The 13,226-nt window shown below is 38.5% G+C and overlaps 2 protein-coding genes across 2 annotated transcripts; one reads left to right on the top strand and one right to left on the bottom strand.

Annotated features, from left to right (window-relative positions):
• Positions 1 to 569: 569 nt before the first annotated feature.
• Positions 570 to 4,832, top strand: EPA2 (the record flags this gene model as incomplete). Its single annotated transcript, XM_445980.1, has 1 exon — positions 570 to 4,832. The coding sequence occupies one exon, from the start codon at positions 570 to 572 to the stop codon at positions 4,830 to 4,832; it is 4,263 nt and encodes a 1,420-aa protein (XP_445980.1).
• A 2,215-nt stretch (positions 4,833 to 7,047) lies between these two features.
• On the bottom strand, positions 7,048 to 10,152 carry EPA1 (the record flags this gene model as incomplete). The annotated part of the gene is made up of 1 exon (XM_445979.1): positions 7,048 to 10,152. The coding sequence occupies one exon, from the start codon at positions 10,150 to 10,152 to the stop codon at positions 7,048 to 7,050; it is 3,105 nt and encodes a 1,034-aa protein (XP_445979.1).
• Positions 10,153 to 13,226: the final 3,074 nt, after the last annotated feature.

The following is a 13,226-nucleotide window of genomic DNA, read 5'->3' as shown; positions in this document are numbered from 1 at the left end:
TTATATTACTCCTTGTAAATCTTCACCTTTCATTAGTTGCTATTGAATCATGAAAAAGTACAACATCTAATCAAAATCTAATCTATTAGCAAGGATTATACAACTTGCTAATAGGTTGTCTTTATGGTTTTCGATAATTCTAGATCAAAATTAGGAGTAATGTGTATTGTATATGTCACCCTTAGTTGAAATAAAACGAATAGGAAAAGAATACCAGTTAATAAATTACACGGCAATAGTTAACAGCGGTGATGAAATTACTTACTATTTTCATAATTTAAAAAAAATAGATACGAAGGTATTTGTAAACTGTCTCATTTTAAAACTATAGAAAATCAAAAGCTTCGAGACCCTCATTAAACTTGGAAACTGAGATAAGTAATCTCCACTATTTTCAAATTAAAGAGAATACCTTGACGATACCATGCTATTTGTGACTAAGTCAGTAAGGTAATGATAATTTGAGTATCCAAAATGGCAAGCAATATTCATTCAAAAAAAAACAAAAAAAGTATATATAAAAGTGAACTCTTGCCAGTTCAACACCCAATTTGGCATCTTTAATTTAGATGGAAATTTTCTCTTATAATTACAAAAAAAAATATCATACAAGAAACATACTATTTGAACCTAATATGAACTGGAAAATAGCACTGTTTTGTTGGACGTTCTTTCTGCAGGCATTGAACGCCCAAAATTTAGGTGCAATGCAAAGTGATAAATACTTTCCTAAATCCAAGGATCCGACAAGTTTTCCAATGGGTTGTTCACCCCAAGTACTAAAAACACAGCCGGGTTTGGCTGTGAAACTGTACTCCTATGGGCATCCAGTACCAGGCTGTGCATATAATACCTACCAATATCCAGATTTCCCCAGGTCAGGCTACAAAAAAGAGCGCAAACTCGCTGACATTACAGGAGTAAACGGAAGAATTGATATTGACTTGAAGCCTAACGATCCTTGTCGTGTGTTAAGTGGTAATCTTCCAAGCAACTACAATTATCAAAACACATTAACTTACACAAACTTTACAATGATATTATATGGCTATTTTCAGCCAAAGGTGACCGGCTACCACACGTTTAACCTTGAAGCCGACGATTTGTTATTTATGAATCTTGGTGCTGGAAATGCATTTGATTGTTGTAGAGCCGAATCAACGTTAGACAATTTTGGTAATTATCAGTCGTATTCGATTTGGGGAACTGACAAGGCTACAGCTGATCTTACTGTATTTCTTGTTTCTGGCATATACTATCCTATTAGATTGTTCTATGTGAATAGGGACAACAATGCAGTTTTAGATTTTTCTTTCAGTACAGAATTTAATAAGGAAATCATTCATGACTTTACCAGCTATTTTTTCTCTGCTTCTGATGAAGAGCAATGTCCAGGTAATATTAACTATAACTACCACTGCGCTGATGTGAAATCATCAACTATTTTAACCTCTAGTACAACTGTTGACAAACAGGAAGGAAATATTGTCCCTATTACAAAAACAATTTACGAAATTGGTGTCCCATGTGATCCAGAACAGCCAACACAAAAATGTGAAGGTGAATTTTATAACCCCATTAGAGATGTATGTGAACCTCTTCCAACACCAAGTCAAGAAAATAAATCATCTAGCAGCTCCTCCTCATCTTCCAGCAGCAGCTCTTCCTCATCTTCCAGCAGCAGCTCCCCCTCAGTCAACCCATCATCCGTTAACCCATCCTCTGTCAACCCTTCAAGCAAGCCAGTTGATCCTTCTCCAGCTGACCCATCACACAACCCATCTTCCGTTAACCCATCCTCAGTCAACCCATCTTCTGTGAACCCATCCTCTGTCAACCCTTCAAGCAAGCCGGCCGATCCTTCTCCAGCTGACCCATCACACAACCCATCTTCTGTGAACCCATCCTCTGTCAACCCTTCAAGCAAGCCAGTTGATCCTTCTCCAGCTGACCCATCACACAACCCATCTTCCGTTAACCCATCCTCAGTCAACCCATCTTCTGTGAACCCATCCTCTGTCAACCCTTCAAGCAAGCCGGCCGATCCTTCTCCAGCTGACCCATCACACAACCCATCTTCTGTGAACCCATCCTCTGTCAACCCTTCAAGCAAGCCAGTTGATCCTTCTCCAGCTGACCCATCTTCAGTTAACCCATCTTCCGTTAACCCATCCTCAGTCAACCCATCATCCGTTAACCCATCCTCTGTCAACCCTTCAAGCAAGCCAGTTGATCCTTCTCCAGCTGACCCATCACACAACCCATCTTCCGTTAACCCATCCTCAGTCAACCCATCTTCTGTGAACCCATCCTCTGTCAACCCTTCAAGCAAGCCGGCCGATCCTTCTCCAGCTGACCCATCACACAACCCATCTTCTGTGAACCCATCCTCTGTCAACCCTTCAAGCAAGCCAGTTGATCCTTCTCCAGCTGACCCATCACACAACCCATCTTCCGTTAACCCGTCTTCTGTGAACCCATCCTCTGTCAACCCTTCAAGCAAGCCGGCCGATCCTTCTCCAGCTGACCCATCACACAACCCATCTTCTGTGAACCCATCCTCAGTCAACCCATCATCCGTTAACCCATCTTCTGTGATCCCATCATCCGTCAACCCATCTTCTGTGAACCCATCCTCTGTCAACCCTTCAAGCAAGCCAGTTGATCCTTCTCCAGCTGACCCATCACACAACCCATCTTCTGTGAACCCATCCTCTGTCAACCCTTCAAGCAAGCCGGCTGATCCTTCTCCAGCTGACCCATCACACAACCCATCTTCTGTGAACCCATCTTCTGTGAACCCATCCTCTGTCAACCCATCAAGCAAGCCGGCTGATCCTTCTCCAGCTGACCCATCTTCAGTTAACCCATCTTCTGTGAACCCATCCTCTGTCAACCCTTCAAGCAAGCCGGCTGATCCTTCTCCAGCTGACCCATCACACAACCCATCTTCCGTTAACCCGTCTTCTGTGAACCCATCCTCTGTCAACCCTTCAAGCAAGCCGGCCGATCCTTCTCCAGCTGACCCATCACACAACCCATCTTCTGTGAACCCATCTTCCGTCAACCCATCTTCTGTGAACCCATCTCCTAGCATTGTCAGTCCTTCAATTTCAACAAGAACGGTTACTTTATCCAACGGTAGCACCACAACTGTTACAGTTACTGTAACCCCACCTTCTCCAAATGGCGGTAGTTCAAACAGCAACACCGACTCCTTCTCACTGCCTCCACCATACACCACAACCGTCTCCAAGAGCACCACCACAGAAACAGACATCGTCTCCTTCTTCCCATCCACCGACTCCGACGGCCACACCCGCACAGGCACCACCACCATCACCCTGACTGGCAGCAAGCCCGGCAACAACGGCGACTCCGACTCCTTCTCACTGCCTCCACCATACACCACAACCGTCTCCAAGAGCACCACCACAGAAACAGACATCGTCTCCTTCTTCCCATCCACCGACTCCGACGGCCACACCCGCACAGGCACCACCACCATCACCCTGACTGGCAGCAAGCCCGGCAACAACGGCGACTCCGACTCCTTCTCACTGCCTCCACCATACACCACAACCGTCTCCAAGAGCACCACCACAGAAACAGACATCGTCTCCTTCTTCCCATCCACCGACTCCGACGGCCACACCCGCACAGGCACCACCACCATCACCCTGACTGGCAGCAAGCCCGGCAACAACGGCGACTCCGACTCCTTCTCACTGCCTCCACCATACACCACAACCGTCTCCAAGAGCACCACCACAGAAACAGACATCGTCTCCTTCTTCCCATCCACCGACTCCGACGGCCACACCCGCACAGGCACCACCACCATCACCCTGACTGGCAGCAAGCCCGGCAACAACGGCGACTCCGACTCCTTCTCACTGCCTCCACCATACACCACAACCGTCTCCAAGAGCACCACCACCATCACCCTGACTGGCAGCAAGCCCAGTAACAACGGCAATGTTGGTACTTCCAGTGTCCCACCAGTTGGTAATATAGCGATCACACCTTCAGTCTCGACAAGAACGGTTACTTTCACAAATGGAATAATATCAACCATTACTACCACTATTAGGCCACCATCTCCAAACGGCGGTGGTTCTGGCAACAACGGCAACACACCATCTCCAAACGGCGGTGGTTCTGGCAACAACGGCAACACACCATCTCCAAACGGCGGTGGTTCTGGCAACAACGGCAACACACCATCTCCAAACGGCGGTGGTTCCGGCAACAACGGCAACACACCATCTCCAAACGGCGGTGGTTCTGGCAACACCGGCAACACACCATCTCCAAACGGCGGTGGTTCTGGCAACAACGGCAACACACCATCTCCAAACGGCGGTGGTTCCGGCAACAACGGCAACACACCATCTCCAAACGGCGGTGGTTCCGGCAACAACGGCAACACACCATCTCCAAACGGCGGTGGTTCTGGCAACAACGGCAACACACCATCTCCAAACGGCGGTGGTTCTGGCAACACCGGCAACACACCATCTCCAAACGGCGGTGGTTCTGGCAACAACGGCAACACACCATCTCCAAACGGCGGTGGTTCTGGCAACAACGGCAACACACCATCTCCAAACGGCGGTGGTTCTGGCAACAACGGCAACACACCATCTCCAAACGGCAGTGGTTCTGGCAACAACGGCAATGGTAATCTATCACCTTCAATATCTACTTCTATTACTAGTGTGCAATCTGTACCATCGATATTCAAAGGTGAAGGATTTAGGGCTGCTCATTTATCGTCAATATTTATCTGGACTATCATAACAGTATTGGTTGCTCCAATATTAGTATAGGATCTCAATAAATTCATGTATGATGGCATAAGATCGATATGTCATATACATGTATAATGTATGTACCTGTTTGTATTTTTTAAAATAACTAAAGAATGTCAGATAATATCCCTAAAAACTTTTTGTTTTTGAATGTCTAGGATGTTTAGCTTCTGGATTGTTCAATATTTTCAAGGACAATTAGATTATCTTTTTTTTTTTGTTGTACTTTCCAGAGTATCAACAAATTTGAAATGAAATACTGACTTAGCTAGTGTCTTTTTATATTGCATTCGTTAATAGTTGACGACATTTGAGTGGATGTGACAATGAGCAGTTATACCATTTTTCAACATATTATAAAAATTTTATCAGTACCTAAAATTCAATAAACTCTACCAGATTTTAAGTTGTATTATTCGAAATTTTCGAGCAGTGTTTTGTTGCAAGTCAGACTCCCTAAATGGGACATCTAAAAAAAACGAAAGTTATGTACTATATAAACAATGTGGCCCTCTATATGATGATAAACTATTTTTTAGATATAACAATATGTTGGACACTATTCTACAAATTTTTCGGAAACCTTTTTGAATGCAATTGAAACTTATGTGAAGGTGTTTTATTTCATTTAATCTTTGTTTGGGCACTTTGATATATACTGCTTTACTGATATCAATCCAGTTACGATTCTGATCAATTTATTGTATTAAAAGAGATTCTTTACTTGGACTTAATTATAATAGTTATGTTCATTACCAATAACATCTTGCTTGATATCAAAGCTATAATCTATACTAAAAATTATTTCTGAAAATTTACTTGTCTTAGGCCGTGTTTCTTGCGAATACACTACCTCTATACATTTGGATATTTTAGTGTATGATTTTGAAGACATTGATAAGTCTAAACTTAATATCACAATATTTTTAACCAACAGAATTTGGTTTTGAACTTTGAGATGTTATCGAGGACAGTTGTTCGAGCAACAAGACTCTCTTGTGATCATTTACAGATTATCAGGAATGTAGTATTAGAATTAATCTAACATTAGCTAAAAAAAGTTTTAGAGGCGATTAGAACACTGGATTTTACATAGATCATAAAGCTTCCTGTTAGCAATCTATGTAACTGCTTACAATTGGGACTGCCCTAAACTGTTATATATGCTATACGGCCATGAGATTATCTTCTTGAAAGAAACATATCGGGTGCAATAATCTGACTTATCATGTAAATTTCGTAATTACAGTTTTAATTACTTTTATTGTTTTGGTCAATAAAATTGAATATGCTTTACACTAATGTTTAAGTGAAGATAGGCCCCATCACTACTATTCGTGTTCAAGTATCTATCACACTGTTTTGCGATAGTCTAAGACGATTTTGTGGAGTAGTTAGTTCTTGTGTCCAGTTATACTTAGAAGACATGATGATAAGATATTAATTCAAAACTCTAAGGGTATATTATAGAAATTATACTGGTTATCCTCTTTTATTATACAGAATAAGATACTAGAACTTTGGTCTAACTTCATGGACTATTATCAATGAGGGCTCCTTTATACCTTTTATCTTTGGCAGATAAACTGGTTCTAATAAGCCTAACTCGGTTTCTTTTCACCTGAAAGATTACAATAGTCCGTTACCTACCTAGTTATATCTTATCTTCTCTTCTCCTTCGTTTATATACTTCTGTGCCTGTATGAGCGGCATGTTAAGCCTTGCACCATAGTCGTATAAACTCTCATATTCGTGGAACGGTATGTGCATATGATCATATTCGTTTAGAATAATAAGTTGTTTCGAGTTTTTTTTGACAATTGACCTATTATGGAAGTTTAATTCGAGATTTCTTATATCTTCTGGATTTTCGTGATTTGCTCTAACTTTCTCTTGCTTTTGAAAATCGCGAAAACAATGGTCCCTGCTCAAAAGTTGAATTCTCTGGGAGAATAGAAAAGGCAAATTAGGCTTCGTATGTAAACCAAAAACCCTGAAACTTATGATACCACCCGAAGTTTTTTATAATATCTCTCATTTCAAGTGTGACCAGGAATATTATTTGTATAAAGCTCTGATATAAAGGGTATTGATGATGGATGCTACCTAGGCAATATACACTGTTAAAAACGGATGGTGATGTGATCCGCCTGCAAGAAAGATTGCAGTGAAACAAAACAGCCACCACAGCTTTTACAATGCTAAACTATGGAAGTTATTATATTTCCTGGTTTTAGGTCCCTATGTTCATCACTATTATGCCTATCAACATAAGCAAAAGTTGAGTGTATCCCATTCTAATAGCATTTCCTTCTCCTTCGAAGTGGAATGTACTTATACTGACGATGTTTGTTGCTATTGTGTTCCTCGCTGTTTTATTCCTCTCTTCTGTTGATGTTAAATATTGCATCATTTTAGAACTTTCAGGAAGTACTGTACGCGATGGGTTCACTTCAGATATTTCCAAAAATGGTAAGGTGTCATTATTCTGTGGCGAATATACTTTACTTAATGTCAAAGTTAATGTTGTTCCACCTAAAGACTCATAACTGTTGTGTGAAGAGCTTGCTATGATAATTGAACTACATTTGAGTGTGTTTGTTTGATGTGATTTGTTCGATGATTCTACAGCGTCTTTGGTTTCCTTGATTACGCTATGCTTCGAAGAGATATCATTACTACTAGTCTTTCTGGATTTATCGTTGGATTCGTGTGTATTCTCCACTGCTGTTGAACCTGGATTGTTTAAGCTTGTTATAGTTGTGATAGTTGTGAGATCTGAAGTTTGGTAAGATGGACTGGCTGTTTTAATTGTCTTAAAGGATGAAATGTAGCCTATAATTGGTGCTGATGATATTGATTTGTTGGGACTGGAAGTGGGGTATGAATGGAGGCCAATAGTATTGGAGGAGGATTTTCTTGCGGTTTTTATTTCAAGTGTTGGTATTGTTGTAGTAACAGAAGTTTTCAAACAGGATTTTGTGGTATGTTTGTTATTCAGGCAATTAGTATCATTGATTTTTAATTTAGTTGAGACTAACGAACAGTCATAATCAACACCTTCAGATGTGTAACTACTAGTTAGTAGATATGATGGGGTGCTATGTACCTTGCGACATGAATCAGCAGTATTGTAACATTTAGAATTAGAACTAGCGTAACTGCTAGCCGATTTATTATTTCTTTGTGATAAGCTGGTCATGATAATGCCTGCTGATGAAAAAGGTGTTGAGCGCACCGTTTTGCTGTTGGAGGTTGAGGTAGAACTCGTACTGGCATTGCTCTCGGTGCTAGATGAGAAGGGTACGTTTATAGAGGTTTCATTAGAGCCTGCTGATGAAGGAAGTGTTGAGCGCACCGTTTTGCTGTTGGAGGTTGAGGTAGAACTCGTACTGGTATTGCTCTCGGTGCTAGATGAGAAGGGTACGTTTATAGAGGTTTCATTAGAGCCTGCTGATGAAGGAAGTGTTGAGCGCACCGTTTTGCTGTTGGAGGTTGAGGTAGAACTCGTACTGGCATTGCTCTCGGTGCTAGATGAGAAAGGTACGTTTATTGAGGTTTCATTAGAGCCTGCTGATGAAGGAAGTGTTGAACGAACCGTTGTGCTGTTGAATCTTAGGACAGATGAGCTCCAGTGATTATTCGAATTAGATATTGAAGGTTGAGTTATTGAAGCACAAATAATTTCGGTTTTGTTTGTAGAACATACAATTGTAGGATTAACAGGATGATAATGTGTATCTTTATCTGAGGATATTATTGTTGTGTTATTTTTTAATATGGTACTGGAATTACTGAATAATATACTGGTTGTTGTACTAATTGAATTGTTCAAGGTTTCAGTTGAAATTTTATCGGAGGAAGTATGCATTGAAGTCGTTGTATAGTTTTCATTGTTTGTTGAGGATTGGGATATTATAATACTTGATTGTGTAATACTATTGCTCATTGATGTTGCAGTTGAAAATTTATCTGTAGAAGACTTCGATGTAATATTTTGCTCACTAAGGCTAGTGGAGAAAATACCCTGAGAGATAGAATACGATGTAAGACTGTGTATAACAGTTGATGTATAACTGCTACTATTCAACGAACTATGTTTCTTCGTGTATGGCGAATGGGAGGGTGTACTAATCACATCTGAGAAAGCATACTCGCTTGATGATATTTCTGATGATGTTTCCATTTCTGTTGGTATAGACTGTGATTTTATTGGTCCGTATGGGCTAGGTATACTCTTGGGAATTAGAGTCTTCTGCGAACTGATACTTGAATGAAACGAAACTTCTTTGGAAGTTGTATGTGAAGTTGTTTTTGTCACAGATGAAGTAGATGATGTGTTTATTGTTACACACTTATTTGCTAGTGGATCGTAAAACCCAGAGCCACATAGGGGTGTAGTAGTAGTACCAGTACATGGTATTCCAAGATGATAAATTGTTTTGGTTATTGGAACTAAGTTTTCATTTGGAGTCTCTGTATGATAATCAATACCAATTATTTTAGATGTTTTAACAGAAGCACAAGAAGAATCGTAGCTGATTAAACCTGGGCAGCCCTCCTCTGTGTCATCGAGAGAGAAAAAATACTCTGAAAAGTCACTAACAGTGTTTTCGTTTGATTCTGTTTTAAATGTAAAACTGAGTGCACCATCATATTCTCTGTTATTATAAAATAACCTAATAGGGTAATATACGCCCGCATCTAAATGTACTGTTAGTTCATCTTTAGCTGTTTTTGAGCCCCAGATGGCGTAGGCTTGATAATTTCCGAAATGATCTGCGCTTGAATCCCTTCTGCAGCAATCAAAAGCATTGCCAGCTCCAAAATTTACAAATAATAGATCATCAGCAGATATGGTAAATGTATGGAAGCCAGTTACTTTTGGTCTGAAGTAACCATAAAGTAACATAGTAAAATTGGTCATTGTTAATGGCTTAGGGTAATTATAGCTTGCGGGTAAGTGACCTAATTGGGGTGTGCATCCTTTAGTTGCATGATAATAGAAATTTATATTGCCGGTAACACCATCAACTTTTGCTAGAAGTCTGTGGCTTTTATAGCCAGTTCTAGGGTAATTGGGATCTAAATATGCTGCATCCCAACATGGGTACGAACCCTTCTTCCGAAAATCATAGGAATAAAGTTCCATTGATAGTCCTTTTTTGGGTGTTGTTATATCTGGTGAACACCCTAGAGGAAAGGTTGTGGGATCTTTTGATGCTAAACTGATATCATTGGAAGATGTAGCATAACCACCATTCGTTAATAGGAGCAAAATGAGAGTAGTGTAAATGCATACACATTTATTCAAAAATAGAGCTGGATTTAAAATCATTGTTTTAGTTTGGTTAATTGCAAAGACTAAATCTCAAGAATGAAGAAAAAGCTTTGTGAAGGCAAATGTGAATCTGATAATTGAAAATGATTTGGGTAGACATGTTTATATAGTAAAGATAACGGTCCAATATGCATACCGAAATAATATTCATTTTCTCAATGCTCTAATTCATATGTATTTCAAAAAAGAAATAGTAGGATAGAGTAAATAAATCTGCTAATGGTTTTAATTGTTTGTATCAGCGATATCGCACAGCTATTTTGAAATAACTTTCGAAATACAGAGAAAAATTTTCTAGTGTTCCAGTTTAGAGTTAGAGTCCATATTATGATCGCATGCTTGCGATGAGTTATTAGAATTTGGAATAAAATTTCTTTTTATTCTAATTGTTGGAAACCGTTATTTGCAATTTGTAATTGATCCTGCAGCTGACGTGGATGATAAAAACGTTATATGTTTGAAGGTTTCTCTTGGTTATTTTACTGTATTATAATAAACAGATTTAATACTGCCATTCAGCCATGGAACCTTAGTAGGTACGTTGATGGATTTAGATGTATTGCGTGGAAAAAAATAAAAAAATAAAAGTCAGCTTTGAATAGAGTGGATCTGGTACTTTGATAGTAAATTTTCTATATTGTGAAACCCATGTGAATATAATACTATACTTCAGAGACTTATTCTAATTGTACGGAATATGCTTTCTAGCGTTTTTTGCTAACTTCACAATTCCAGACTTCTATAATTGAAAAAAAAAAAAAAGGGAAATGTACTGATTTTCACTAATGTTCTTTAAATCTCTATCTAGTAGCTCCGTTATCTTTAGAACATCGGATTTGTAAGTTTTATTTCCTCTTGGATGTTTATTTCTACATCAGATTGTATTGAATTGATTCTTGTATCTTTTTAGACAGCTAAATCGCAACTGGCATGTACTGGATAAAATTCGGTAAGTTACTAGCAAAAGAGCGTCCTTCCACAGAAAAACTTCTCCGTGCCAGAACAGGTAATTGGTATTTTACTAGATATCTAATAATATGCAGTAGCGTCTCTGTACCTATGGAAGAATGCCATCGAAAGAGCAGAAAAAGGAGATCGTTCACCGAGTATTCAGTACATAATGCTTACAAATTGCTGTATTTGACTGAGTAGATAGTACAGGTCATAAGCCCACATTTAATGAGTTGTTGATAGCTGCTCAGATTCAGAATTGTGGAAAGTAAATGCAAACATTGCTTTCATTGACGTATTTCCCCGCTATTTTCTGTCATAAGTGCATTATTATTGCCTACAAAACATAGCATGGTAACAATAGGAAAAAAAGAAAGAAAGAATTGCAAGGCTCGTTTTGCAATCAAATAGCTTGAGTTCTGTAAATGCTGCAATGCCTTCTTCGATGATGTTTGTTGATGTTCTTACGATGCCCTTTTCGAAGCCCTTTTCGATGCCCTTTTCGATGCCCTTTTCGATGCCCTTTTCGATGCGGATGCCATTTTCGATGTTCTTTTTGGTACCCTGCTAAGTGACACATACAAGTCTGAGATGAATTTTTCTTCCCCAGTACAAAATACCAAAATTCTGCATTGTCACAACATTTTCTTAGTATTCCATTAGATTTTTTCTTGTTCTCTTCGATCACTTTCCAAAAAAAGTAAAAAAAAAGAAAATGCAAATTCCTTGACAGTGCGGAGGTTAATCAGCTAATGCCGAGTAAAAATTTATTATTGATATTTTTTAATGTCATTATCAAATTTTTCAGTAATATTCTTAATTAGGATTATTACCGTTAACAGTTGTGACGTTAACTAGATATTTTTTGTGTTGATAATTCAACTCGTAGTGATGTCATCTTTAGAAAGTTGCGGTGTCCAGATCACAAGCATTCATTGAGATGTTTTTGTTATTTGCTTTCTGCGTTACCAATTTAAGGCGGTAGTAACTCAAAAAGGTTCAGTATACAGCTAAATTTCTTATCTCTCAATAAAATCCATACCGGTATCATTACATTTATGGTTTCAAATCACATATTTTTCAGAGTTGCTTTCTAAAGAGACTTTATGGTTTAGGCCATAGTAGCTTACTTCGCTAGACTTTCATGGATATATGGCTATACGTTATGTTTTCGTCATAAACATCTTAATACTATTTGATTTATGGTATTAACTACTACTATTGGGCTGACACACCAGTATGTTTTGCAATTTTCACTGTAAGTATATTTTTAAATGTTTTAATGTTCAAGCTTGACATAATACATTAAACATAAATATGATGCTTTTAGAAAAATGTATCTATTTTTTATTGCTATATTTGATATCAACTATAAATATTGACTTCGATCTAATCTCTTCCTTATTAATAAACTCGATTTAAAATGAGCACCTTTAAATGTTAGCCAAGAAAAGTTAACAGCACAAACCTATGCATTAGCCAGGTACAATTCTCATATTTTAAGTGTGTTCGCGAGTTATCTTGAAACTGGTAGTAGAGTGAATTGTTGAGTTTCAACACCTTTTCTGTTCTTTCCAGAAGCATTTGGTGTTGAAAGTGATCCAATAGTGTTCCTTAACGATCTGTCATTAATATCTATCTCTCTATTGACAATTTACGAATAGTGATTATCGAAGTTCATTAATAGTATCTAGTTGAAAGGTTGACTAGATGTATTTTTATAACGCAGACAATGCTTCATATTTTACCGGAAACAAGAATGTTGAATGGTATCATTCGACAGAAAGTGTTACTTTCTTTCCAATATCTGCTGTCAGATGTATTTTTGTATAGTATATTATGAATTAATATCTAAAATCGACAACAAATAGCGAATATCACAAACATCGAGACACCTATATGTAAAACTTTGTTACTTAGCAGATAAGATTAGGTTTCTCATTATGTATATGTATGAGTATATTTATTGTATTTGTTTATTTTTATGTATTGAAAGCTAAGGTAATAGCTGCAACTTTACGCATAAGTAGTGTTAGATAGCTTACGAGTATTCAGTGGTTTTTTACTGGTACTACATTCAAGACAACATATTCTTAACGGGGACGCAATGATAGAATATC

The sequence above is a fragment of the Nakaseomyces glabratus genome, chromosome E, assembly GCF_010111755.1.
Source record: "Nakaseomyces glabratus chromosome E, complete sequence".
NCBI lineage: Eukaryota > Fungi > Ascomycota > Saccharomycetes > Saccharomycetales > Saccharomycetaceae > Nakaseomyces > Nakaseomyces glabratus.
Note: the sequence above shows the minus strand (reverse complement) of the source record. Positions and strands in the feature narration are given on the sequence as shown.